At 39.5% G+C, this 27,422-nt stretch overlaps 5 protein-coding genes across 6 annotated transcripts; 2 read left to right on the top strand and 3 right to left on the bottom strand.

Moving 5' to 3' along the window:
• Positions 1–794: 794 nt before the first annotated feature.
• Positions 795–6,842, top strand: LOC113749029 (monosaccharide-sensing protein 2-like). The gene is made up of 6 exons (XM_027292660.1): positions 795–1,727; positions 1,864–2,041; positions 2,317–2,877; positions 3,240–4,189; positions 4,979–5,166; positions 5,953–6,842. Exons 2-6 carry the CDS (start codon positions 1,963–1,965, stop codon positions 6,386–6,388), a joined length of 2,214 nt encoding a protein of 737 aa, XP_027148461.1. The 5' UTR covers positions 795–1,727; positions 1,864–1,962; the 3' UTR covers positions 6,389–6,842.
• Positions 6,843–7,009: 167 nt separating this feature from the next.
• Positions 7,010–11,124, bottom strand: LOC113749030 (protein MULTIPLE CHLOROPLAST DIVISION SITE 1). 2 transcript variants are annotated; one of them, XM_027292661.1, is made up of 6 exons: positions 10,519–11,124; positions 10,324–10,411; positions 9,860–10,177; positions 8,979–9,145; positions 8,215–8,602; positions 7,010–7,600 (listed from the first exon to the last, which is right to left on the bottom strand). In XM_027292661.1, the coding sequence occupies exons 2-6, from the start codon at positions 10,375–10,377 to the stop codon at positions 7,418–7,420; spliced, it is 1,110 nt and encodes a 369-aa protein (XP_027148462.1). In that variant the 5' UTR covers positions 10,378–10,411; positions 10,519–11,124; the 3' UTR covers positions 7,010–7,417. The 2 variants fall into 2 exon arrangements, with proteins under 2 accessions (XP_027148462.1, XP_027148463.1); XM_027292662.1 differs by having other exon boundaries at positions 10,508–11,124.
• Positions 11,125–12,698: 1,574 nt separating this feature from the next.
• LOC113749616 (protein PLASTID MOVEMENT IMPAIRED 1) lies at positions 12,699–15,603 on the top strand. Its single transcript, XM_027293417.1, has one exon. The coding sequence runs from the start codon at positions 12,857–12,859 to the stop codon at positions 15,494–15,496; it is 2,640 nt and encodes an 879-aa protein (XP_027149218.1). The 5' UTR covers positions 12,699–12,856; the 3' UTR covers positions 15,497–15,603.
• A 1,532-nt stretch (positions 15,604–17,135) lies between these two features.
• Positions 17,136–19,773, bottom strand: LOC113748654 (outer envelope pore protein 21, chloroplastic-like). Its single transcript, XM_027292164.1, has 5 exons — positions 19,504–19,773; positions 19,317–19,391; positions 18,979–19,131; positions 18,583–18,681; positions 17,136–17,416 (listed from the first exon to the last, which is right to left on the bottom strand). The coding sequence occupies exons 1-5, from the start codon at positions 19,594–19,596 to the stop codon at positions 17,333–17,335; spliced, it is 504 nt and encodes a 167-aa protein (XP_027147965.1). The 5' UTR covers positions 19,597–19,773; the 3' UTR covers positions 17,136–17,332.
• A 1,053-nt stretch (positions 19,774–20,826) lies between these two features.
• On the bottom strand, positions 20,827–25,704 carry LOC113748936 (dolichyl-diphosphooligosaccharide--protein glycosyltransferase subunit 1A). Its single transcript, XM_027292539.1, is given in 11 exon segments — positions 20,827–21,269; positions 21,458–21,510; positions 21,513–21,681; positions 21,756–21,914; positions 22,662–22,751; positions 22,851–22,919; positions 23,482–23,658; positions 23,745–23,892; positions 23,987–24,621; positions 24,766–24,810; positions 25,301–25,704. Coding segments are annotated over 11 exon segments (1,848 nt in total). The 5' UTR covers positions 25,412–25,704; the 3' UTR covers positions 20,827–21,077.
• Positions 25,705–27,422: the final 1,718 nt, after the last annotated feature.

A 27,422-nucleotide genomic window follows, 5' to 3' on the forward strand; every position in this document is an offset into this window, starting at 1 on the left:
GCAACTGTCTTATTCTTTTTTTTTTTTTTTTTTTTGGTCGCTGGGCAACTGTCTTATTCATTCATAACCATTATATTTACTACTGTAACTGTAAGTAATACTAATAGGTATAGGGCTCAAATAAAAAAATCACTCCACCATCCCGCCCGGCAATCATATACCTATATCTATATATATATAATTATAACGCCACTCTCTCAAGTCTCAAGTCTCAAGTCTCAACTCAACTTTTCCAAGAGACCGACCGACTGTTGACGATCATCTCATCTGCATGTGGATTTGTTCCTTATGTCAGGCAAAACGGTTTTATTTCTTCAAACATTTCATTCATTTTCCCACTATTAACCTAATAAGTCGTACCTAGAAATAAATTCAATCAAGGAATCGCCCTTGCAACTAGTGCCTTCGCAGCAATATATAATATATAATATAGTGATCAATTTTTCAGCAAAATGTACTTGCTAATCAGCACTACTTAATTAGAACCGATCAGTAGCTTATTATTATTAGTATAAGAAAGAATTTTGGGAAACGATAAAGATTGAAAGAAAAATCCGGCCAGCAAAATTCTTTTTTTTTTTTCCTTTTGAAGTGATCCAATTGTATTTTCTCAGTTAGAATTCTAAGTGCTGTTTTACAAACTAAACAGGGGAAAAATGCTGTGGCACTTTAATTTGTGGCAAGGGTCGCTATCTTGCCACTAAGTAGGAAAAGGATGGCGTGTTTATGCTATCATTGAAGGTTTCACTCTACCGTCGTCTTGCCCAACTTCTCGTGGGTCTTTTAGTACCCTTTCAAAACACACAGAAAGGAGTTGTCGTCGCAGGGAAAATATTGGCTAGGCGGCCAAGGTAGGATCTAAAGACGCGGATGAAACGACATGATTGATGATGAATGGAATACTGACCGGTGTAAATTTTCTGGTACTTTAAAGGTGGGGAAAGGACTTTTTGGTTGGACCGCTGGCTTTAGTGGGAAAAAAAGAAAGGCTAAGTTACGAGTCAGCATCTCTTGTTGTCTTCTTCTCGACTATCTCACCTTCTTCTGGCTTCTTCTTCTTCTTCTTCTTCCTTCGCTTGTTCCACCCCTCCCCTCCTACTTCGTTCTCCTGTGTAACTACACTACTGTTTTCTACTCATTCTTGTCACCTACTTTCATTATATGTTCCTTTCTCCACCAATCTTGGAAAATCAAGGTTCTCTTTTCACTTGGCCCTCTGTCAAAAAGACTCTTGGCTTACTGTTTCTGCAGCTCTGCTTTCATGCTTAGTCATAGACATTTCTCCACCAATATCGTTCCGAAAGACCTGCCTTTTACGATTAAGATGCAGCGGACTGAGTGAACTATGGAGTGCTTGACAAATGACAAGATGCTGGGTTGGGGTCTCTTCATCCTGGTTTAGACGTTGCCATTTTCCCTCTTCCATAAGAACCCTTTTCATATTGCAGTTAATTCGTCAGTAAGCCCCTGGAATAACCCGACAAAACACCACCCAACTGTGCTATTCCCCGGCGCACCGAACGAACGATTGTGGGCATTTGTGCCTCTGTGAATGTATGCCAAGTTGACTGCTTCAGGAGCTGCCTGTGTCACCTTTAGATTGTTCTATTCTTTTCCATCTCTCTCTTGTATAAGTAGACACAGAAAGATTGGTCCTTGAATTCTCAGAATTTTTTTTCCGCATTCTTTGCCGTTAATTTCTGCCCTTTCTTGCCCTCACAAAAAGGGTAAGCAATATGTTTGCTCGCTTGAGGATTCATAGCTGTGGATCGTTTTCACTTTTATCTTTGTTCAGTTTATGCTCTTTCTACTACCCGTCCCTAGTCTTTTCCAGCTCGTAATAATATTTTTGTCCCGCTGTAGGAGGCATTAATCTCAAACTTTCTGTTGCGATTAAGCCCTGAAGTTTGGGAGCATTTCAAAACATTGCGCATTAAAGAAAAAAAAAAGAAGAAACATAAAATGAAAGGGGCTGTTTTTGTTGCTCTGTCTGCCACAGTTGGCAACTTTTTGCAGGGTTGGGACAATGCTACTATCGCAGGTAACTTGTTCTTGTGCTCTAGTTTAAAATTATAAACTTTTAAATTCTGAAATATTATCAATCAGTGTCTGTTGGAAGATAAGTTCCAGGTGCCGTTCTTATTTTCCAAAATGAATTTATTAGTGTGTTTCTACTGTCTTTTCTGTCTTCAAACGTGGTGGATATTATCTAGGTAGCTCTATTGAGGTTTTATATCATGCTGTTCATGTGTATGAACCAGTTAAGTTTTTATAGTTTTTATTTTGATTTTGCTACTTTTTCATGCATATTGGTAGGTGCTGTTGTTTACATGAAAAAAGAGCTTGATTTGGAGGCTACTGTGGAAGGGCTAGTTGTGGCCATGTCACTCATTGGTGCTACCCTCATCACAACTTGCTCCGGCTCCATATCAGATTGGATTGGACGACGCCCGATGCTCATTCTCTCATCTTCCTTTTACTTTTTCAGTGGCTTGGTCATGCTATGGTCGCCAAATGTTTATGTCCTACTTCTGGCAAGGCTACTTGATGGATTTGGAATTGGGTTGGCAGTCACTTTAACACCACTCTACATATCTGAGACTGCTCCATCAGAGATAAGGGGATCACTTAATACTTTACCGCAATTCGCTGGTTCTGCTGGAATGTTTTTGGCCTACTGTATGATATTTGGGATGTCCCTGATGACCTCACCAAACTGGCGGTTAATGCTAGGAGTCCTTTCTATTCCTTCACTAATTTATTTTGCATTAACAGTATTCTATTTACCTGAATCTCCTCGATGGCTTGTGAGCAAAGGAAGGATGCTTGAGGCCAAACGAGTTTTGCAGAGACTTCGTGGCAAGGAAGATGTTTCAGGTGCATCTTTATTTTATTTTATTTTTGTTTTCCCCATTCTACAACATAAGTTTATGCATAGGTATTTATGCTAATCTGATTTCAAAATTCAGCCTTGCTGTAGATGAATGGAGTTTACCATGTTCCTACATGAACTAGCTTGTGCAACTAAGTCGATGATTTGTTGTTCATTACAAGTTTGACCTTTCTCCCTCTCTTTATAACCCCACCCCCTCCCCCAGGGGGTGGGGTGTGATGTACTTGATGGGTTGCAGATAGAGCACAGAACTTTTGCTCTTATTCCAATCTCATACATATATTCAGAAAACAAAACGAGAAACTTTTGCATGTAATACTTGTATTAATGCTTCTTTTGTTTGCAGGGGAGATGGCTTTGCTTGTTGAAGGTTTGGCAGTTGATGGTGAAACATCTTTAGAAGAGTACATGATTGGTCCAGCTGATGAAGTTACTGATGATCAGGTTCCAGCTGCTGGAAAAGAACAGATCAAATTGTATGGATCTGAAGCAGGCATGTCTTGGGTTGCCAAACCAGTCACCGGTCAGAGTACTCTTGGCCTTGTTTCCCGCCAAGGAAGCATGGTTAACCAAAGCATTCCTTTTATGGATCCTCTTGTGACCCTTTTTGGCAGTGTCCATGAGAAGGTCCCTGAGATGGGTAGTATGCGTAGCATGCTGTTTCCAAACTTTGGAAGTATGATCAGTACAACAGAGCCACAGGCCAAAAATGAAGAATGGGATGAGGAGAGCCTTCAGAGGGATGGGGAAGGTTATGCATCAGATGCTGCTAGTGCAGACTCTGATGGTAATTTGCAGAGTCCATTAATCTCACGCCAAACCACGAGCCTAGAGAAGGACATGGTTGCTCCTCCTTCTCATGGAAGCATCCTGAGTATGAGACGTCATAGTAGCCTCATGAAAGACAATGCTGGAGAACCTGTTGGTAGCATGGGCATTGGTGGTGGTTGGCAATTAGCGTGGAAATGGTCGGAGAGAGAGGGTGGAGATGGAAGAAAAGAAGGTGGCTTCAAAAGGATCTTTATGCATGAAGAGGCAGGCCCAGGGTCCTTGCGTGGGTCTGTTGTTTCATTCCCTGGTGGTGATGTTCCTGAAGATGCTGAGTTTGTCCAGGCCGCGGCTCTGGTAAGCCAACCTGCTCTTTATTCCATGGAGCTTATAAATCAGCATCCAGTTGGACCAGCAATGCTTCATCCATCAGAAACTGCTACAAAAGGTCCAGGTTGGGCTGCAGTTCTTGAACCAGGAGTTAAACGTGCGTTACTTGTTGGTATGGGAATTCAAATTTTGCAGCAGGTAAGCAATATGTTGGCCTAAGTTGTTCTCTTCAACTTTTGTGCTTGTTTTCCAAAATGCGAAATTGACAAAAGCCTATATCCAAGTCAATCTGTTATTGTTTTTATCTCATCGTTGTAAAATGGATTTGACAGTTCTCAATTTGTGAGCTATATACTAGTTATCGCCTGTCTGAAGTATCATCATGTCACCAGAGATTTTTTTTTCCTGTATTTAGAATTTTAAAAAATTTTGTTCTTTTTTGGTCTCCAAGGAGATTCTGTTGTATTTTTTTTAATCTTGTTTGGTATGGGTTTCTGCTGGACTTTGAATTCTCTTGGAAGAGGTGTGTTGATTGTTTGTTGCCATAAAAGCAGCAAGAGATCTAGCTTTGTACTTAGCCCTCAGGATTGGCAATCTGCTTGGCTTGGGTAACAACTGAAAATTGGTATGCGATAATTGGGCTTCTGGAGTCGTGACAAAGTCACTTTAACAAAATTTAGCACCCAATACGTGTCTTGTATTTTCCTCCGTTCTGTTTTAGCATCAACTCTAATGCTGCAACTATTGAAAATCATGGTAGTTTTGGCATCAACTTCTTTTTTATGCACTCCCTGGAGTTCCTTCAACAGATAATTGTTTCACTAACATTTAGTGCGTATTGCATATCATGAATGGCAAGCCTCCTTCACCTTTTGGTGCTTCACTGATTTGTATCTGATCTGTGAAACTTACTAACCAGGAGTGCATCTTGTCCGATGTCTTGACTTTTTTCAGTCTCGGTCTTATTGTGAGTCATTGTTTGTGCAGTTTGCTGGAATAAATGGGGTAATGTACTATACTCCACAAATCCTAGAACAGGCAGGAGTTGAGGTTCTTCTTTCCAATCTTGGAATTGGATCAGACTCTGCTTCTTTCATTATAAGTGCGTTAACAAACTTTTTGATGCTTCCATCGATTGGTGTTGCAATGTGGTTCATGGATCTGTCTGGTAGAAGGTAACTTGTTTATCATTTTCCCCCTCTTATACAAGGTTTATCTTTTGATTATGCGTATTATTCTCAATTTTGCTTCGCTAGTTTGTTTGTGTTGCATTTAACACTAGAACCGACTTATTCGTCAGCACATCTAAAAAGCATCTCCTACTTCAAGCATGGAAGTAAGATAGCGTTTCCATCATTTTCCAGAAACCATTTAGAACTGTTTTGAGTCATGCAGGACAAAAAATTTGAATATGAACTGCACCATGACGTGTGTTTTTATCCCACACTCTTTGAGCTGCTCTTGTTTATGAGCTGCAGTTGAATCTTTGGCAAAATATGCACCTCTGAAACAAGTGCATTAGGAGAGGTACTATTCTTTGTAGATAGATTATGAACCACGGACTTAGATGACTTGGCAGGGCATCTTAATCATCATTCTGTGTCATCTAAAAGTAACTGAAATTGCATCTCTCTCAATAACCAACTGAAAATCCTTGAAGAAACCAATCCTCCGCACCGTTAAGGCAGTGAAAGTGAAGGGGCCCAATTGAAGATACTTGTGCTGTAACATGTAGTAATTAGTGTTGCAATTGATGATGATGCAGCTGGCATTTAATGCATGTTGCTACTCGCATTTCTGTTGAAGAATTACTTGTCCTAACTGATATTTATTTCGATGTTGGAGTTATGGTAGTCTAGATGTCAAGTTTGTTATCTGACACAGGACTGTCCAGGTTGTTGTGTGCAGCTCCCTCTTGCTTAGGTTTAACACAAAGTAAATTGTCAAATCACTTGTTTCAGGGCACTGCTGCTCTCGACCATACCGGTTCTTACGGTGTCACTGGTTATTCTGGTTGTTGCCAATGTGGTGGATCTCGGCACCATAGCACATGCTGTGATGTCTACCCTTTGCGTCGTGCTATACTTCTGCTGTTTTGTCATGGGATATGGACCGGTTCCCAATATTCTTTGTGCTGAAATATTTCCTACACGCGTCCGTGGACTCTGCATCGCCATTTGTTCCTTGGTTTACTGGATATGTGATGTCATTGTCACCTATACGCTACCTGTGTTGCTTAGTTCCATTGGTTTGGCCGGTGTGTTTGGCATCTATGCTGTTGTCTGTGTGATCTCCTGGGTATTTGTTTTCTTGAGGGTTCCAGAGACCAAGGGCATGCCCCTTGAAGTCATTACTGAGTTCTTTGCTGTTGGTGCGAAAAAGCCTGCTGCCACTTAAAAAGTAGCTCTACTTGATTGAGATGAGATTTGATTTTTCTTTTTCTTTTTTCTTATTACTGAGGATTCCATCGCCAATTATCATATGTGTTAATTTTATTATCAAGAATAGTAGAAAAATTTTCTCCAGTCCTGTTTGTGTACTGTGTGATATTTTGGTACTAGCAAGCTGCAGATGGTACATGCTGAAGCACTCACGATGGAAGTTGCAGCGTGCTTCATAAGAAGGAAAAGAAAAAAAGAATGGAGAGGAGGAATGCGCAAGGCAAGAGTCATTCTTATATTTCGCTTTCCTCTGTTGTTTGTTCTTTTAAGTTTCTAGTATGATATTTCACATGTCAGTTGGGCTGTACATTTTTTCTTTTAAATTGCTCTACATTTTTTTTTTTTTTCTAGCAGGGAGGAACAGTAGTATTTAAGAAGCTGAATAAAAAAAAATTTCATTGTTGGGGCTATCATTCATTTTGACAGTGAGTTTTATCATGTACTTGAAATATGTATTTATAAAATAATATACAAGAAATTATGTAAATAATCACAACCCAAGGCCAAGGGGAGTATCCCTTCCATTATTTTCTCCGACAACCTAACAGGAGAGCTACTTGGTGCCCTCAGTATAAAATACTAAGAATAGTTTCTCCTGGCTCCCAATATTACTCGACAATGCTAAACTTTAGCATGAAACAAAAAAGTGAGGAAAAATATTGTGAATCTTTTTCAAATATACAATAAAGCATCTAATGCAAAGTCAAGGAAATGGCGACAGATTTAGCACACAAAACCAAATACGAAAAGGCATGTCCTAAACTGCAGCTACGTACAGAAATACCAAATATGTTACGCAGAACCCATCTACAAGTGTAAACTGGAAATTCATTTACAGTTCGATCTCCTCCACGTCGCTTCTAGTGGCCGGGCTGGCCTAACAACTCTTGAAACTTGTAAAACCTGAAAGACGCTACTGATTTGATTGTCGGCGAGCTTAAAACTTTCGAAGCCAGACTTAATACTGCCAAAACGTGATCATAATTCAAGGTTTCTCCTCCTCATCAGAAGCTGGTCCGTCCAAAAATGGATTTTGGGCAGAATCTGGATTTGTGTGCTTAGAGGAACTCCGTTCTACCGGTTCTTCAGGCTTCAAATGAGATTTAAATGGCCTCTCCAAATCTTGCGCAGCTCTAGGATCGATCACTAGTTTACCGAGTTTTTGCTCCTACACACAAGAACGTGACACCAAAAGCTTGTTATTAAAGTTGCCGGGTCATGAAATACAGCATAAGTTACATATGCATAGACCCGAAAAACAACACCTGCGGTGAACAGCAAGAACCATCATCCTTAGACGCAACTAGCATCCATCCACCGATATACAGATGCAAACATACACAGAAAGTAGAAATGCTCACCATTCTCAATCGTAGGACATATACCTATGTGGCATAAACAGCAAAGCAATATGCAAGTGCTTGGTTGATAGTTGATACCATTATGGTCTTTGCCCCCCACCGACAGGAAATGACCTAGTTTAGGACCTCAGGATACCACTGTAGTTCATCAAGAAGTACAAGATAGACTACAACATAGCAAGCTAATAGCATCAACAAAATTGACATTCTAGCTTGAGGGCTGTATTAGGTAATTACCATAAAGATCAAGGCTCATAAAGCTTTGTATCAGGTATACGGATACAAAAGACCCCTACCAAAGGCCACTTTGCTTGATTGAGTATCTTAAATCAGCTAAACTAGCCATGAAGTCAATGTATATGGAATTGTTTTCTCTTTTGTCCAATTATATTGAGGAGAAAGCTTTATTAGGCAGGCTTACGTTTTGCAGTGCTTCAAGCTTCCTCTGAAGAGCTTCATGCTCTGCCTGTATACGGAATGGTACACCATGCTTTTGATACACATTGTGTTGTGCCAAATCTTCATTAATTTCACTTGCAGTGGTTGCAAAAGGATGATTTGCAGGAATCCACCTGACTGTATCAGGGTCCACATCCGGGGGTATGGAGTCACCTTCTTTAAGGAAAACCTTTGGTCTCTTCCATTGATACGCACGTGACCTCCTCTTCTGATGGATAGTTTGTTGGTCCTTTGTAAGGGTCACCGGTGCTAAACGGAATACTTTTCCACACATCTCAATTGTTGAGTTGCTTTTACCAATCTTCACCATTGGATTATTGAATGGATCTTCATACTTGAGGGGCGTTGAGCTACACAGAAAAATTGGACAAAATTCGCATTATAAGCACACAGTTCAGTTTAAGAAACCACCAGGCAATGTTTATGTCTTACGTTTTTGAGTTTTCTTTTGTAGAACTTAACAATCCGCCAACAATGTTAGAAGCATTTGAACTTTAAAAACAGGAATTGTTTCCGAAGCGTACATGCCTCTTCTTCTATCAGATAAAAGAAGCACAGACTATGAACTATTCAAGGACTGAAGTGGGAAGGGTGTTGGGCGTTGCCCCTAAGTCCAATAGTTGAAATATGCTTCTAAAAAGCAGAGAAAGCTGACAGATTCAGATAATCTTTCAGCATATAAGCCCCCCCACACACAGTTCACAGTATCAGGTTTAGAAACCATACATGCCTCTTCTATCAGATCTCAGCTGACCACGCCGGACAAGATCAGCTACAGAGCCAGGACGGCTGTATCTTGACTTACTTGCTGTATAGCTCCTTAACACAAAAAGTACAAAGGCTGCTGCAGCGCACAACCCAGTTGCAAAACTGGGAGTGAAGTGTTTCTTCTTCTGCAACATAAACAGAAGCCAAAACTCAAAGACTAGCAGAACTTAAACACTGAGGCACATATTGTTTCTCACTTGAAAACTCTTCTTGGATAAATGAAGAAATCATTTGATGCAAGGCAGATAGAAAAATACAGGCTATCATAAAAGCAGCAACAACGTAAAACATTTCTGAGTATAACAGTTATGATATGCTGAATATATAATTAAAAGAGGGCTAATGTAAAACTTTAGCAATACAGTGAGAGTCCCAGTAGCTGCAAAGACAATAACCCCGTCCCTATAGTATTGAATGAAACCATCGACTCATCTGAAAAGACTGAAATTAGATTCAGACTGACAATTCACTCCTTTGACAGAAGCAACGAGCAACCCAGAAAAAAAAAATAATCTACCATAGATTCTCAATTTTTACAGTACCATTAAAAGCTTGCAATTTGATCATGCATCTATCATCAACCTTTTAAAAAAAAAATAAATTTTGGCACAACTCTGAAGCAGTGCAAGACAAATTTTTTGGGTTAGCTAGTAGTTGAAGAATTGAAGTTAGTATAAGAAACACAGTCCTGTTAAAATGTTAGCAACAGACAAAGCAGGATGAATTTGCAGCATTGGAGCTTTAAAAAAGAAAAAAAAGACATTTCACGAAAAGCAGACATGACATGAGATAAGAAATCCTAGCAAACAGACATAGCAACTAGTAATGAAAGAAATTACCGGGAGGATAAAAGTGGGGAGAGAAGCGACGGCATGGCGTAAGTTAAGAGTAGGATTGGGAGAGTTGAGTGCGGGTTGAATTGGTGATTTGTGAGAAATGAGAGTGAAGAGCTGATGTTGAAGGCGGTTGTTGTGTTGATCGCCCTTTACCGGAGGAGGAGGATCGCTTAAGGCTCTCACCGCAAACTTCCGCTTCAAAGTTTTAGTTGAAGAATCATTCCATCTTGCACAACAACCAGTAGCGGTAATACTACTGCTGCTACTACTAATCATGCCCAATTCGGTTCTGAATTCCAAAAGACAAGGGAAATCCCGCCGCTTTTTTTTTTTTTTTTGAAGAACAACAAATAAATAATAATGAAACGCATCGAAATCAGCAAATCGAATAACAGAAAGTGAAAGCAAAAATACTAATATACAAGTTCAAAATTAACATTATGATTATATGATGATGGTAGTTTTACCTGGAATGAGGGTAGGGTATGAAGTCGGAGTTGTATCGTGGACATTGAAGCCATTATTATGCTGACAAAAGAGCAAATCTCATTCGCCCTAAAATTTGAAAACAAACAAATCAAAATCGAGACATTACTTAAATTGGGGGAGGAGAGAGGTGGATTTTGGGATGATAATATTAGGCACTATTACTCAGTCCTTACGACTACCACCACTAGTTAAAGCTAAGCAGGTGGGGAGAAGGTGGGAGCTAAGTAGATAGCAGGGCGAACAAGTCGTCGACGTCGTCGTCGTCGTTTCGTTTAAGGATGTTGCTTTTACTATTATTCTTCTTCTTCTAAAACATTTTATTACTGGAGTATTAATATTCTTCCTTCACTTTCACAGCACTTTTCATTTCCACCCAGCAGTTTGCGTTGAGACTGAGAGGGAACGGAACTTTTGTAAATTTATCGCCGGCCGGACGACGGACCAGGAGATAAAAAGCCTCCAATCCAACTGCCAAAAGCGTGGGGAAAACGAGAGCAGTGTGTTTTTTCCTCTGTTGGAGTCACTACCACGTCGTCAACCACCTGAACGGAAGGAGGAATGGTGATAGATTGATTTTAACGGTGTTGATTGAATCTTCACGATAACAGATGATGGATTAGGAAGGACGCTGTGCTTCTTCTGCAGGGCCAACCAGCCCAGTAACATCCAATCTCTAACTCTCATCTCATCTGGGCTACTCCGCTTCTGTCTTTTAGCATATTACTTAGTACTTTTATTCACTATATAAGTAGTAGTATTTGTTATAGAAGAAGATGAAATGATCAAGGTTTTGGCCTCCTCCTCTCGATCTGCATTTCGTCCCTTGTGTTACAAACATCCCCAGCCCACCCCCATATTTCCCGAAACCCACAATCTTTTTTCCCCTTTTTCTTTCTTGATGACGGTGGCAAAATCGAAGCTACATGGCGGTAAACAAAATATGAAACAAAATAATAATAAAGTTTTCACCTCACTCTAATCGTCTGATTGATTGAATCCCAAAATCGCCTACTAACCAATTCAACAAAATGTAAAAATGCCTTGTCTCATCCCTTCCTAATATCTTTTTGAAGATAGTACTAATAGTCAGTGTTGTGATATCCAAACCGAATTGGCTAGTTTGATCGATCCTACCATGAACCGATATTCTTTTCGAATTGATTTGTAGTATAAAACTGTTTTGGTTAAAAATTAATTAAAATTGTAAAAAATCGGTTAAATCAGTGAATCGATTCGACTAGGTGATCCGATTATCGAACTTTTCTTTCTTCTTTTCCCTAAACACAATTTGAGTTTATCCAAATTGTAACACATTCATTTATTAATTGGAATATAAAACGCCACCTACTTAGTGTAAGTACCAAAATCATTCGTTTTTCTGAATGATCTCTAAATTAAAATATTTTCATCCCTACGATCGTATCAATTTAGCATCAGTAATTCCAACTTATATTATTTTGTTTTAATTTAGTTTTTGAAGTAGTTTTGATGAATGGACATATTTTATCCATGAACTTACACTTTTATATATAATTATTAGGTGTATATTTGATTGCAAGTCTAATATTTTTGTAACATTTTATATGATTGGTCGAATATAACCAATAACTTAATTTTAATATTTTTAAAACTTATAAAAATATAAAATAATTATGACATCATACTGACGCCAACGAATTTTTTGAAAATAGTCTGGTCGATCCAATCAGTTAATTCCTGATCTAATAGTTTAGTCGAATTGCTATCCGATTCGAGTTTAATAACATTGCTAGTAGTGAATGAATGTATTGCAAAAAGAATTTCTTGTTTTGGAATGATGTAAAAAAAAAAATTTAATAATCTAATTTATTCTATTTTATATAAAGAAAGGAGTCTAAAGAAATTATACAAGAAACTATAAAATAGAGTTAGAATTCTCGATCTACAATTGAAAAGGGGTTAATCTTTTTTGATGGCCACGGAGCAACATGATGTGATGGATGGGAGAGGGAAGAGGGTATAATCAGACGTGAGTCATTGGTTGAGAAGCCAGCCACTGGCACTGCTCCATTATGTCTCATCTCAGTAGTAGTAGTACAATTTACAAAATCCTTTTGGGAGGGGTTTGCCTGGCGGGGGAGGTAGTGGTTGGTATATAGTAATGATTATTATAGCCTATTGGGTGTGGGAGCAACAACGCAATTGCCTTATCCATCACAAAATGAAGACCGTAAGCATTCGTGGTTCAGAAAAAACCCCGTAATGGGTCCTCAAACGATAATCCTGCATGGACGTTTCTTGGCCGCAAAAGGCCTCTTCGTCAACTCCACTCAAATCAATGCTTAACCAAATCAAATACTCCCACATTCGGCCTTTTTGTATTGCTTGCTACTGCTGGCTACACGAATGAACTGAAACTGACTAATCGCACTAGCATATTAATTATTAATGCTGCTGCTAGTCCTGCTATATTGATCTTGATCTTCTTCCTGAAACTGGGCTCTCTTACTTAACACGGCTTCAAATTGAATCATGGCAGCAGAATATACAGGCAAAAGGAATTACAATACCCAACTACTGGATGAACTCGAAGCACTCAGCCACTCCCTGTACCATTCCCACACTTCTACTTCCACAACCCGGAGGACCGCCTCTCTTGCTCTTCCCAGAACCTCCGTTCCTCCAATCTCCTCTGCTGCTGCTGACAACAGCTCAAATAATGACGACAACAAACAACAACTCAATCCAAAGCCTCGATCCAGGCGCATGTCCCTGTCTCCCTGGCGCTCTCGCCCCAAGCTTAATGATTCCGCCGAGGAAGACCAGCACAAAGGCAGGAGCATCCCTAACAAGGACCGTTTCAGCAGGTTGGAGGACCAAGAAAAGGCAGCTGATACTTCTGACAAGAAAGGCCTCTGGAGTTGGAAGCCGATTCGAGCCCTCTCCCATATCGGCATGCAGAAGCTGAGCTGTTTGTTCTCTGTCGAAGTTGTCGCAGTTCAAGGCCTTCCGGCCTCCATGAACGGCCTTCGCCTGTCTGTTTCTGTTAGGAAGAAAGAAACCAAGGACGGAGCGGTGCAGACCATGCCGTCGAGAGTTCAGCAGGGCGCCGCTGATTTCGAAGAGACCTTGTTCATCCGGTGTCATGTTTATTTCACCCCTGGAAGTGGAACCCACGTGAAATTCGAGCCTCGTCCTTTCGTCATATACGTCTTTGCAGTTGACGCCGGAGAGCTTGATTTTGGGAGAAGTTCTGTGGACTTGAGTCACCTCATTCAGGACTCCATCGAGAAGAGCTTCCAAGGTACGCGGGTTAAGCAATGGGACACGAGTTTTAATCTTTCAGGAAAGGCCAAGGGTGGAGAACTTGTTCTGAAATTGGGTTTTCAGATTATGGAGAAAGATGGTGGTATTGGGATCTATACTCAAGCTGAGGGACAAAAATCAGGAAAAAACAAGAACTCCTCATCTTCGATTGCCCGCAAACAGTCCAAGTCGTCCTTCAGCGTCCCTAGTCCCAAGTTGTCCAGCAGAGCTGAAGCTTGGAGCCCTTCACAGACTGGAGCAAGAGCAGATCTTCAGGATATCGATGACCTGAATCTTGACGACCCAGCTCCCGCACCCCAGGCTTCTCCACCTTCCCGCAAGTCTGGAGTTCCGGATGCCAAGATAGAGGATGATCTCCTGGATTTTGAAGTTGTGGACAAAGGAGTTGAGTTCCAAGAAGACAATAACGGGAACGAAGAAGAAGCACTATCCGAAGAGAACTCTGAGAAGAGGTCAGTCTCGAGGGAGGTTGTAAAAGAAATCGTCCACGAACAATTCCATCTCACAAGACTGTCTGAGCTTGATTCGATTGCTCAGCGGATAAAAGCTCTTGAATCGATGATGAAAGAGGAAAAGGCAGAGAAAACGGACGACGACACCGAGTCACAGAAGTTAGATGCAGAAGAGGAAACCGTGACGAGGGAGTTTCTTCAAATGCTGGAGGATTCAGAAGGCAATGAGATAAAAAAGCTTGGCGATCATGATGAAATCCCCCAATCGAAGTCGGAAGGGGATGAAGACTCGGAAGGCGCTGAGTCGAAGGTCTATATACCAGATCTGGGAAAGGGATTGGGTTGCATAGTTCAGACAAGGAACGGGGGCTACCTGGCAGCCATGAATCCTCTGGACACTGCAGTTGCGAGAAAGGACGCACCAAAACTGGCAATGCAGATGTCAAGGCCAGTGATTGTTCCATCTAAAGCGACGACCGGATTTGAGTTGGTCCAGAGAATGGCTGCTGTTGGCTTTGACGAACTTGGCTCCGGAATTTTGTCTCTGATGCCTATGGATGAACTCAAGGGTAAAACAGCAGAACAGATTGCTTTTGAAGGCATTGCCTCCGCAATTATCCAGGGGAGAAAGAAAGAAGGAGCCAGCTCAAGTGCAGCTCGCACATTGGCATCCGTTAAATCCATGGCAACTGCATTGAGCACGGGAAGGCAGGACAGGATTTCAACAGGAATATGGAATTTGAGCGAAGATCCGGTCGTGGTGGATGAGATTCTGGCATTCTCAATGCAGAAGCTGGAGGTCATGGCAGTCGAAGCTCTGAAGGTTCAGGCAGATATAGGTGAAGAAGAAGCCCCGTTTGAGGTTTCCCCACTGAGTGCAAAGCTAACCGCTGAGGGGGGCAGCCATCCGCTGGCTTCTGCAATTCCGATTGAGGACTGGATAAGAAGAAAGGCGGTCGGAAATGAAAATGGTGAGTCAGGGAGCATAACAATCGCTGTGGTCGTCCAGCTGCGGGATCCCCTCAGGCTATATGAAGCGGTTGGAGGTCCAATGATAGCACTAATCCATTCGAGTGCTTTCAATGACGCAAAAGTAAAACCCGCAGGCAACTACGATGATGAGGAAAAGATGTTCAAAGTTGGAAGCTTGCAGGTTGGGGGTTTAAAAGGCAGGAGCGGAGGGAGAAGGACTGAATGGGACTCTGAGAAGCAGAGGCTGACGGCCATGCAGTGGCTAGTGGCGTACGGGTTGGGAAAGGCAGCTGGGAAAAAGGGGAAGCGTCAGGCGTCCAAGGCCAAGGGACAGGACATTCTCTGGAGCATTTCCTCGCGAGTAATGGCTGACATGTGGCTCAAGGCAATCAGGAATCCAGATGTCAAGTTCACCAAGTGAGAGAGAGAGAGAGAGAAGTCATCATGATTCTTTCTTACTTACTATGGACGTATGAACTATGAATGAGTCGTAGTACTATACATTATACAATACAGTATGTATCTATCTATCTATCTGTCCCCCCCCCTCTTTTTTTGTTCATATAAATACACCAAACTCTAGTTTAGTTAGTCGGTCCTCGTGTTTGTCGTACCCAATTTAGTAGCCAAAGAAAAGGGGTAAATCAAATGCAAGGACAAGGCGGCATCGAAAAATGTCTTCCACTGTCGTCTCTCGTCTCTGTTAGCAGCCACGGCATGGCCTCCATCCATCCCTAAAGGCCTAAAATTGTAGTCAGAGGAAGTTTATAAATTAAAAAATGATTTAATACTACACTACATGAAGAGCAGCATGAATCTGAAAATAGAGGCATGAATTTAGCATCACCGACCAAATGCTACCGTCCGCACGTGATTGTGTATCAAGAATAGGGGTGTATTCGAGCCGAGTCGAGCTCGAGTACCTCTATACTCGAGCTCGACTCGGCTATAATATAATTATACTCGAGCTCGATCGAGTCGGAGAATCACAGTTCGAGCTTGAGCTCGATCGAGTCCTTAAAAAGCTCGAGCTCGACTCGATAAGAGTACTCACCGGTAATTTCTCAGAATTTATTTACCTATATTAGTAATTTTATATATAATTTTTTTTTTAATTATCACCGGTAATCGAGTATCAAATTTCTGAGCTCGAGCTCGACTTGATAGCTCTAACGAGCAGCTCGAGATCTAGCTCGAGCTCGATGAAGCGAGTTCGAAGATCTCGAGCTCGATGAAGTGAGTTCGAGCTCGAGCTTCTGATCGAGTACATATCGAGCTCGAGTCAAGTAGCTTGAATCAGCTCCACCCCTAATCAAGAATACCGCCGCAGGTGTTTATATATAGAGCTGAAAAGTATAAACTGACATTCCATCCAGAAGAAGAGTAAAGGCCGGAAAGATTGATTATTTGATTTGAGGGCACCGTATTTTCTTTTTCTTTTTTTTGTGAGGGCACCGTGAAAGGCATTAATAAAGCACTCCAATCGACTTCAATTTTGGCCTTAATAATACTACCACCCATGAGGCTTATAGTAAATTAACCGCCCACTGGGCCAAGTCACTCAATTCATCGAGATGAATCTTCCAGAGGTTCCTCATCCAACATCCGCCCCTTATATTCGTAAACATGCATCTCGCCCACGAGACTATGGCCTTCTTTCGGATCTTGTTCTGGTTCAATGAAAAACTCCAAACATTACAAGGGATAGAAGTGGTAACACATTCTCGACTAATATCCCTACCAACTAAGTTCAATCATAACAAATAAATTGGATTCTCCGCTCTGTTCCGTGTTCACAAGCCCCATACGGGCTGCCGCACTGCTTTTCTGCAACAATAGATTCCGGTCACCAGACGCTACCTCTCCGGGCCTCAAACTTAACCAAACAATAAAATATCAAAACAAAAAGACGGACCACCATGGCCATGGGTCAAAAGGGAAAGAGGCATCCGGAGAGATATTACCGCTGAGCTACAAAACAGCGGTCCTCTTCACTTTAGCGAGGACAATTCCGCAACATGAACACATTTTCCTCGAAATGGTAATATTGGGGGCATAGATGACATAAAGTGAACGTATTTTCCACGGAATGGTAATATCGGGCATAGATGACATAAAATTAACGTATTTCACGAAATCGTGACATCAAAGCATTTCTGGTGCCACGCATCAATGCGAAATGATATCTCAGTTTTTACTAATCATAATCCAACAAAAAATGGAAAATTCCTTTTCTTTCGTGAATGCCAACCTACTCTCACAAATCATATCTTAGATTCCACCTTCCATTCATATCAGCATTGATTGTCCAGTTGTTTTCTCTAATCTGCATATATGGAACCTAAAACAACAGTGGAAGAAAGAAGGGAAAAAAAACAAAAAACAAAAACAAGTCCATTAAAGACAACATACACATACAAAACTAAGTAAGTGACAAGTTTACAACATACAAAACTACAATGAAGAGAGAATAAAAGCAAAACAAAGCAGATGAGTGATAGCAATTTTTCCAAAAGTCCCACCTTTCCTTGTTCTTCTTGTATAAACTTGCAATAGATAATTGGGCCTCAGCAAGGCATTCTATATTGATTTTCAGAGTTAATAAAAAGGGTAATAAGTGGTTCTCTAGGCTTTGCTCAAGCATCATCTCTTGCTTTTCCAAGTAAACAAAACAAAATGAAAAAAGATTCAAAAAGAAAAGGTCTAAAGACATGAAGGACAAGTTAGGCACGTAGGAAAAGAGCAACCAAGATCCCTCCTTAGGAAGACCAAAAAAAAAAATCCATGTCTCTCAACTTATATGCTTCTTAAAAAGAAGATATGCATAAACCACACAACATCACGCCATAAACCATAAGCATTTTCTAAATGCATCTAATGTCAGATCTTGGTTTTGCTGTACTTGGAACTGTGATCTCCACAATCCAAAGCTAGTTCTTTTGTCATGTCACACTATGTTATTTTGTTTCATATTTCCTACCTAAGGTAAGACCACTAGATCTTGTAATGCTTCTTCATCAAAAGGATCTATTGTTCCAACCCCATACAAACTCTCTCCAGGAAAGGTTTGAATTAACCACATTCTGCAATATGGTTTTACTCAGTCCATTTTGACAAACATGGTCAACCTCCAGTAGTCTTTGTCTTAATGTTTATTAATTAATTTATTTATTTTGATGTATCATCGTCCTGCCAAACCCAAGAATGTTTCTTTTGCTTACTCTATTTTATTCGCTCTGTGGCAGATTGATCCTGAATACCAAGACTACCACTTCCAGGCAGCCATTGACTTTCAAAATTTATAAAATTAGGCGTTGATTCAATTTTGTTAAGAAAAAAAATGAATTGGTGACTATTCCTGCTATCACCACAAAGAGAAGGAAGCAGAGCTGATGGAGTTGACAGCTAACATAGTTTAGAGTTGCTCAGGTTTCTTCCTTGAATCTGGGAGGAGAAAGTGTTTTAACACATTGATTTTGTAGGAAGCAGTTAAGAAAAGATGAATACCTTATCAAAGACTTCATAACCAACTTTTAGCTTGACATCCTGGTCTGTTTTCAAGTTGAAAATTATCCAAGAAAACTCGGCTGCTCCTCTTGACCTTTTCTGTTAAAAGTAATAGAATGTGCAAGAAAGAGAGGGAAAGAAAAAGAATCCTCAAAACTCTAAGCATCATCAAATGACACCGTGAAGCAGAAATGAAATAATTTCCATCAGCTGTATGAAAGCCAACTATTTGAACATACTATCCAAAAAAACAAAAAGCCAAAAACAATAATGACCAAAAAAATTTTTTTTTTTGAAAAAGGAGAGGAAAAAAGGTACCATTTTCCAACTGAATAAACACAATTGTAATCATAAAAAAGAAAGAGGAAGGGAGCAAAAAGGAGGAGGAGCAGGAACCTGTCTAAATTCCTGGTCAACATCACAGTGGCCCTTAACATGGAAGTTAAAAAAGCCATTAGTAGTGACTGGAAATGCCTTCTTAGCGCGGACGGTATAATGAAGCTTATCCTGCCTATTATATTTCAATCCAACTCCAAGATCTGCTGAAAGCTACTAGCACCACCCCACAAGCAGTAAATTCATTTGTCACAATTCAAATAGACACAAATTTATAATTTTAGTCCAATAAAAAAAATCTAATTAATAAATAGGGAAGGGATTACTAGTAGGATTAAGGATAATAATAATAATCCTAGAAAAGAGAAAAGAGCAAGGAAATTGGTTGAGAGATTTACACTGGGATAAAAGTGTCTAATCAGAGCAGTCAAGCAAGTTGGGGCTCCGAGTCGAGTGTCCAGTTCTCCGTGAAGCTAAACCCACCATAATAAACATGAATTTCACAACAACCAATAATAATAATAATCACAATAATCATAATAAGGGAGAGAGAGTGAGGGAGGGAGGGAGGGAGAGGGCAGGCACCTGCAAGTGAGTATTGGAGTCGATGGGCAACTTCTCCTTGGCATGGATTCTCAGAGCTTTCGAATCTCCCCCATACCTAATTGAGGTCTCCATTGCTGATTACCCCACCCTCCAATCCCCTCCTCCTCAACTGCTACGGCCAGCAGGCGGCACTCCGGCCTACCCGCTTTATATGTTATGTGTTAGGACTTCTACTTGTAATCAAATACTCCTCCTCCACACCCGACACTCGTCTTCTTCCCTCTTTCTCCACACTCAACAATTACAGATAGGGAACGCTGCCAGCAAGCGGGCCTTTATTATTTACATTTTCCCTTTTTTTTTTTTTTTTAACCCCTCCCTTTTTTTTTTTTTTTGGCTTTTTCTTTTTTGGATCACAATGGGCACTTTAACCCCTGGATCACAATGGGCTTCCTTCAACCACCAAACGAGGCCCAACTCTCACTCACAGATTAACCTGCTCACCACTGTATTAAAGATAATAGTCAATCTCAACTCTCCAGTTCAATTTTTATTTTATATTTTTTAATAAGAAACGAGTGACACTTAAAAAGCAAAAGGCATTATATATATATATATATATATATATATATATATATATTACAAAATAGGGATGACATTTAAAAAGCATAAAAGAGAGAACATACAATTTAAACTCGGGAACTTAAATCTTTCTCAATTTAAGTTCAAGTTCAAACTTAATTGAGCTCATAAAAATTTTAAAAAATTATTATTTTTAAGAGTGGATGAAATGGACATTTCATTCTAATATATATATATATATATATATATATTTAAAAACAACATATATCTTTAGCCTGACGAGCCTTATGGTCCATTATTTATGGACTCCAACTCGAGCTGGGAATTGATCGATCACACCAAAATCAAACCCTTTTTTTCACCTCCAAACACCCCACCATACTCCAATCCCTTCTCAACTCCATACGCCCCACCACCATTGCCTTCGGCAATGAGATTACTGCTCTGCACCTTTTTAAAGTATCATCGACTGCCTCAGAGGGTTAAAGTAGCTGTGATGTGAAGCGTGTTACTGGGACAGGGTGAATCAAGGGAGAAAATTCCTGAACGCGGGAGGAATCCCATACCAAAAAGACATATCTGCACCTCAGCAAATCTTGGCAACATCCTGTCAAGTAGATTGCGGACATGGCTTTTCCATTATCAAAATGGCAGCACCAATAAGCATTTGCTAATAGGACATTATCACCTCTCACTAAACCGTGGGATCTCTGCCAAAGTCCTTCAGAAGTTTTCACAACCAGAAATAATGCCCAACTCCAAAGCCAAACACCCCAAAAAAAGAACAATACTAATACTAATTAAGACATCATATCATGGCAGCCATAGCTTCAATTATAAAGTCATGTATCACCTTACTGAAGACAATATCCACTATGGAAAAATGACACCAGTAAACTGAATGTTAGCCCGTCAAATACATAATGTCCCTAGTTAATGCAAAACTTTTTTTGATCCAACCCATTGTAAGCGGAGGCAAAGATCTTCAAGTTGAGGAAACCACTTCAGGCTTATGTCTGTTCTCCAAAGGACTATATCTCATCAATCACCTCAAGAAGATCATCAACTTCCAGTCTCAATGCTGTAATTTTCTGCTGGATTGAAGCCACACGGCTCTCGGTATCCCGTCCGCCAGACCTTTTCTCAAAAGCATCAACTACTATGGAGTGTTTTAACATGAGCTTTTCCTGGAGTTCTTTCTCTTTGACAACCAGTTCATCCACCTACAGAAACAGCAAGCAAGCTTAAATATATACCACTGGAACAGCATGGACACTAAACAACTAAAACGTACCAGGTCCTCCTATACTATGCGATCAATAAGGTCTTGAAAAAGTACTTGATTCAGAGAAACTAAGGTGTGATCCATGCAAAAGTTAAAAAGTCGCAAAAGCACATAGGTGATAATAACCTTGGGCAGAATCTGAGCAGCCTGTGGAGAAGACTGCAAGAATGCTAGCAAAGCTTCAACTCCTTGGAAAGCTCCTTCAGTGAACTGTCAGCCGCTTTTCGTGCAGCTTTGCAAGCTTGAGCATCACCAGTCCTAGAAAGATCACGGAGTGATGCTTCCAGCTTATCATGGATTGCCAAACATCTGCTCATAACACCCTGGAACTGCTGAATAGCAGTTTGTACCTAAAATCATGGAGAGCAGAGTTAAAAGTCTCCCTTGTGTTAATATGTTGCAGTCACCAATCTAATCAGCCTACCTCATCCCATTGCAATTTTGCTACATAGGAAGCTGAAGACTTCGATATTGTGAAGTCAGCATGCGTGTAGATTATGCAAGCAACAAAAAGGAAGAAAAACCCAGAGATTAACATCAATGGCTCCCGAAACAAAGAAAGATTGTTGAATCTGTATTTGACCTGTAAAAGAGGAAAAACTAATATTTAATGATTAAAATTTGACAAACTCAAATTGGTTAAATGACATAATGCTTCCAGGAACACCTGGCAATTTTGTAGACATTACAAGCTAATAAAAGGTCTACCTGCACATGATGCTATTTTCCTTTCTAAAATACGCTAAAGTTAAACACAGCAACTACAGCAAATAGAAAGGCACCCTAACGTCAAGATTAACAATAACAAAGTGAATATATTTTTAACCTGCCATTCTTTTTCTAACCTTTCCCATTGAATCAAACAGCATTAGCCAACCTTTTCTCCCTTTTCTAAAATAAAATTACAGTCACAAAGCCCTGTATGGTCTAGAAGTTAGAACCCTTTCTTTGTAGCTCAAATTAACTTCCCTTGGCAAGCCAAAACAAACTTAAGTTGCTAACTTGGACCGATTTGAGAACTCCAGATAAATGGCGTGGTTCAAGCACCATTTTTACCAAGAAAGTATTGTGTATGTGAAACCCAGCCAACAGATAAACCAATTTCTACGTATTTCTTCGTGTGTACATATATGTATATATACATTCCACGTTCAGCATTCCTGGAACCCTGCTGCACTTGTACTTAGCAAACAACATGATTTACTAAGGTGGCTTATATGTCATTTGTACATCTCACTTTTTGGAGTAATCTAAAGCAGCTTAATCTTGTCACTTTGGCTTTCAGAATTGAGTTCAAGAGTGTTCCAGCAATAAATTGATGAAGAATTACCTGAAAATATTGGTTGTGCTCTGGGACGACATTTGTCTTTTCCAAAACAACTACTGGTCTACCAACCATATCCAAATGGGAAAACTTCATCTGGAAAGAGCCATAATGACAATGAGCAGCAGATCGACGCACAACTAATAAAAACCATCAAAAGCATATATGTATAATAGACCTGCAAACCAACAATACCTCTTGCCACTCTTTGATAGGAAATGGCACAGAAACAGTTATGTCTTTTGAACCCTCTGGTAAGATAACCTACACCAGAGAAAGCGGCCGCCAGAAATTACCAATTTTGCAAATGAAACCTTAATGCCGTATATAAATGCAAATACTTCAGAAAACCCAACCATAAATACAATTCTTGAAACATAAAAATATCACAATATGCCAATAAACTTGGATACAAACTACAGAACCTATCCAGATAAAGCATGTAATTTCTAGGCGCTTTAATCATATACATTTCTGGAAAAGGGCTTAGGAGTTGATTGACTTGGGCTCAATCTGAAGTTCTGAGCAGAAATGAAAATCAAGTCGGCCCAGATTCTCAAGACAAATTTCACTGTGGCTTCTCAATCAAGTAGAGAAATGCTACACCTACTTTGGACGTAGGAGCAACTCTTAGGCAAGCCACAGCTTGTCATAATCTGTAGCATTTTTTTTATAGACCCGTGTTGCAAACAAAATACTAGAAACAGATACTCAGCAGAAATGGGAGGCAGAAGCTCCTGCTTTGGCAGTTGATCCTCATGACAAAAAAGCAACTAAGAAAAATATAGAAGCTAAATCCAGAACAGAAGTGTTACAACAGCAATACCTTCACAATGAGATTGTCAATCAACAACTCATTCATTGGAGAGCCAAAAGAGATATTTAGAAAACGTTGTCCCTCTGACTGAAACAAGAAGTCATGAAGGGGAAGGCCATAGCCAATGGTAAAAGAAGTTTTCCAGCCACCAAACAATGGATACCTGGGTTCGATTTCCAGCAGGGTCTGCAATTAGAGGGGAAAGAAGATTTAGTGAAATCATCCAATGCACCCAAAAGAAACTTAGCTTTCAAATAGGCCTATATGACTACCTTAGTCGAATCACCCCATAAGTTAGATGTTGAGATATTGCCGATCTCATCCCTATAATAAACAGAGTGAGCCCTCGGGGGTAATCTGGCAATAAGATGCCTGAATGCTGATGCACCTCTTAGATAAGGTCGAGCCTGATAGTCTAGCCTGTAATGTCAAAACATGACAAAACGTAAAGCTTCAACATTGGATGGAACAGAACATGCCAAAACTGAAAATAGAATATGGGAAAATAAAAAACCTTGAAAACTCGCCAATGCTCTCTGCACCAGCATGGATTAGATTGTAGTGCTCTGTGATTTGCACATTACCCCAGTGGGAAATCTCTATCTCACGCACCAAGTCTTTAGCAACAGCAAAAGGTCCATTGCTAGCAAAATGAACCACTATCGGGGTGTACGAGAAAGGTGGAATATTCTCATAAGGTCCATATTTGATTTCTGAACCAGAAAGCTTTGCATTCTCAAGCTTTGTATATGATTCAACCCTTGGCTCAGGCAACTTAACAGTAAAGGACTGTGCCTTGACCGCATAAGGAGAGAGATAATAAGCACTATCCTGGAACACCACAAGCTGGGCATCAGCTTGAGTGATCTTCTCAGGGAATGGTCGCAGTGCATGCGTGAAAACTGCCCTAATCTCGAGTGTCAACTGCCCCCCTTTACCCAATTCCTTGGGTAGAGACGCAGAATACCAAGCCAATGAGATGGGCATTCCTTCCGGGTTAACAACCTTAATAGGAAGGGCCTGGGAAGAAGTTTTTGATTTCCCTTTCTCTTCAGTAGTAGTTGCCGTCAAGAAGGCCAAATTTTTGGACTGGTGATCGGGGAAGGGCAGCAAAACCTCTGACACACTATCAGTTCCATTGTTTTCCAGCTGAACAAAAATAAAAAATAAAAATAAAAAAGATTTGGCAGACAAGAACTCTCAAAATGTAAGCTTAAGATGAAAGAAATCCAATAAAAAAAACACATAAATCAAGTCATGGTGGCCGTTAAGTAGTAGAAGCGAATAGTGCACCTTGAGGGTAGTAAATAAGCGGACGTGCTGTGATGTCAAATCAACCTGCAAAGGAAAGGCACGGGGAAGTTTAACTTTAAGAGCTCGGCAAAAATTATGGTTGAGTATAACTACAAAACTCAAATATCAGTGCAGCTACGGAGCCGGTTAAAGATGAGTAAGTCTGCAGTTTTAATCCAACAATGAATCGTTCGAGAAACTCCGCGATGCAGAAATACACTTTAAACTTTGTTCAAGATTATATCTTCTCCAATTACTTAGTACCAGCAGTAAATTAAACGATCTCCACCATACTAGCTCTGACTTGAGCAATTGTGCCATCAAAGGTTACTTTACACGAATCCGCACTCGGAAACGAGAACATTAAGTCCGATAGTAAGCCAGCCCTTAATAAACCCTCCATATAATTTCCACACCCCAGAAGAAAAATAAAAAGACTAAACACGCACGCACGCACAAACATAGATATACATATATATATATATCGCAGGAAGGAGGGAGGGAGAGAGAAGAAGAAGTTAGAAGAGGTACATACACGTCGATCGACCTTGGAGATGACAAGATCGGACAGCACAGGTGCGAATAGTACGGAAAAGCTGATTGCTAATAAGACCAATGATAGATCACACCCACCAATTTTCCTCATCTTTCTGCGTCTTTTTCTTCTATTCTTTTTTATTTTATAAATTTTGCACCTCTGGAGATGATTTTGACAAAACGCAGCAAGGTTTAAAAAAAAAAAAACTTCGATGATGGTTGATGGATGAAGTAATCAATCGATTCTGAAGGAGAGGGGGGCGGGGGGAAGAAGAATGGAAGAGGTGTGGACGACGGCGTTTAACGTCTTTGCTCCGTCCTCGGCCACCAGCAGTATCTCTCTCAGTGATGAAGCTGCTATTTGAGTGAAACCGGTTACTCTCTCTTGAAACTGGTTTAACCCACTTTTAACTGGAATTTTGCGACCCAACCAAATTCAGATGGCATTTACCGAAATGCACTACATGTGTTGTCAGAGTGTGGTACTGTAGATTTGTATTTGTATTTGTATTTGTATTTTAAAAATTCTTCCATCCAAGTCAAAGAATTGGTCTTGTTTGGCAAACAAGTTTTTTGCCAAGTTGATCTGCTACAAGTTTTTTTAAAAACTTGAACTACAGTAATCTCAAAAAACTTTTCAAAATTCTTAAACTATACACTTCAAAATATTCAAAAAAAAAACACTTCAAAAATTTTTTTAAAAACTTCTACAGTAAGTTACAGTAAAATTTTAGATAAACATCCAAAAAATTCACTTGCCAAATGGGGCCAAAATGTGGGAGAAATTATGCAAAAAGAGAGAGCTATTTATCAGGAAATAAATCATTCAAGAATCCCTCTTATTTTGTTAAATGAATTTTTTGGTTCTTCACTTTTAAAATGGTAATTTTATATTTCTTATAAAATCAAGTCGACAAAATTTGTATTCTGTTTGGATTGTAAGTTATTTGGGATTATTTGGGATATTTTTACTGTAGCACTTTTTGTGATGTGATGTATGTGAGATAAAAAGATATTGGGAAGATAAAAAGGTGTATTGGAAATTGTAAAGATGATGTAAGCAAATAAAATTGGGGAAATATGAAGCAATCCAAAATTGGTTTCAATCTAAATTTTTGGTTAAATTTCTTACCCTAAATCCATCACATAACTCACACATGATCTTTTTTTAAGACAAAAAATGTTAAATCTCACTCATAATTAAGCAAATGAGTTGATTTACAGTCAACTTTGCCTTTAAAAAAGAGAATTTGACTCAAACAACATTCAATTTTTTCCTTAAAAGAGTGACATCTAATCCAATCTATATTCGTTTTTGTTACTAAAAAGATGTGATATGACCCTTTTATATATAAAAAATGATAGCATGTAGGTCACAGCGTAATTTCTATCAAAATAAACAAAAACTACTAGTTTTTCCTTACCTTATTAAAAATATTTTCCTTTTGTCAATAATTTCTTTCTTTTGTTATGGAATCGCTTGGACATTAGTCTTTTTTGGCTTCCTAATTTTCCAACTCAAACAATTAAAAAATCCATACGGCTGCTCTAATTAATTTATAGCATAAAAAATATGATTGGACTAAAAAAATTTTAAAATATTCCTATCCCTATTTTAAAAAATCATTTAAACCTTTAATCGATGAATATATTTAAATACTGACTGGGAAATACTTGTCGTATGCTTTCTATTTTAGGAAAAATCGTTCAAAACATTCCTCACATTTCACAAAAATAATTTTTTTTACATGATGGATTCATGTGTAATTCACATGATGGATTCAAAGTGAAAAATGATCAAAAATTTAAGTTGAGATCAAATTTTACCGACTTAATTGTATAAAAGACATAAAGTTATTATTTTAAAAATAAGGGACGAAAAAATTTATTTAACAAAATATAAGAAACGTTATAAATGATTTCACTTCATTTTACACCAAATTCAATGAAACATGTTGTAAAAGATTATCCTACCTACTCAAGACTTGCATACGCCTTCAAACTCATCACAGATTTTGTGCACATTGCAAAGAATGTCATAATCATATAGCAATATGCGCATCAGTAGTAAGGTCGCTGAAATAACTTGATTCAGACATGTTGGAAGATGGCATGATTAA

The sequence above is a fragment of the Coffea eugenioides genome, chromosome 10, assembly GCF_003713205.1.
Source record: "Coffea eugenioides isolate CCC68of chromosome 10, Ceug_1.0, whole genome shotgun sequence".
Classification (NCBI taxonomy): Eukaryota; Viridiplantae; Streptophyta; class Magnoliopsida; order Gentianales; family Rubiaceae; genus Coffea; species Coffea eugenioides.

Excerpts from the sequence above, each read along its gene's own strand:
- LOC113748654 (XM_027292164.1), bottom strand. The coding sequence starts at position 19,596 with ATGGAGACCTCAATTAGGTATGGGGGAGATTCGAAAGCTCTGAGAATC. Across the intron at positions 19,132-19,316 it reads TTAGACACTTTTATCCCAGT|CTTTCAGCAGATCTTGGAGT; the intron begins GTAAATCTCTCA and ends TGGTGCTAGTAG. Across the intron at positions 18,682-18,978 it reads TTGACCAGGAATTTAGACAG|AAAAGGTCAAGAGGAGCAGC; the intron begins GTTCCTGCTCCT and ends TACTTTTAACAG.
- LOC113749029 (XM_027292660.1), top strand. The coding sequence starts at position 1,963 with ATGAAAGGGGCTGTTTTTGTTGCTCTGTCTGCCACAGTTGGCAACTTT. Across the intron at positions 2,042-2,316 it reads GGACAATGCTACTATCGCAG|GTGCTGTTGTTTACATGAAA; the intron begins GTAACTTGTTCT and ends GCATATTGGTAG. Across the intron at positions 2,878-3,239 it reads TGGCAAGGAAGATGTTTCAG|GGGAGATGGCTTTGCTTGTT; the intron begins GTGCATCTTTAT and ends TTTTGTTTGCAG.
- LOC113749030 (XM_027292661.1), bottom strand. The coding sequence starts at position 10,377 with ATGGCTTCAATGTCCACGATACAACTCCGACTTCATACCCTACCCTCA. Across the intron at positions 9,146-9,859 it reads TCCCCACTTTTATCCTCCCG|AAGAAGAAACACTTCACTCC; the intron begins GTAATTTCTTTC and ends TTTATGTTGCAG. Across the intron at positions 7,601-8,214 it reads AGCTTGAAGCACTGCAAAAC|GAGCAAAAACTCGGTAAACT; the intron begins GTAAGCCTGCCT and ends TCTTGTGTGTAG.
- LOC113749616 (XM_027293417.1), top strand. The coding sequence starts at position 12,857 with ATGGCAGCAGAATATACAGGCAAAAGGAATTACAATACCCAACTACTG.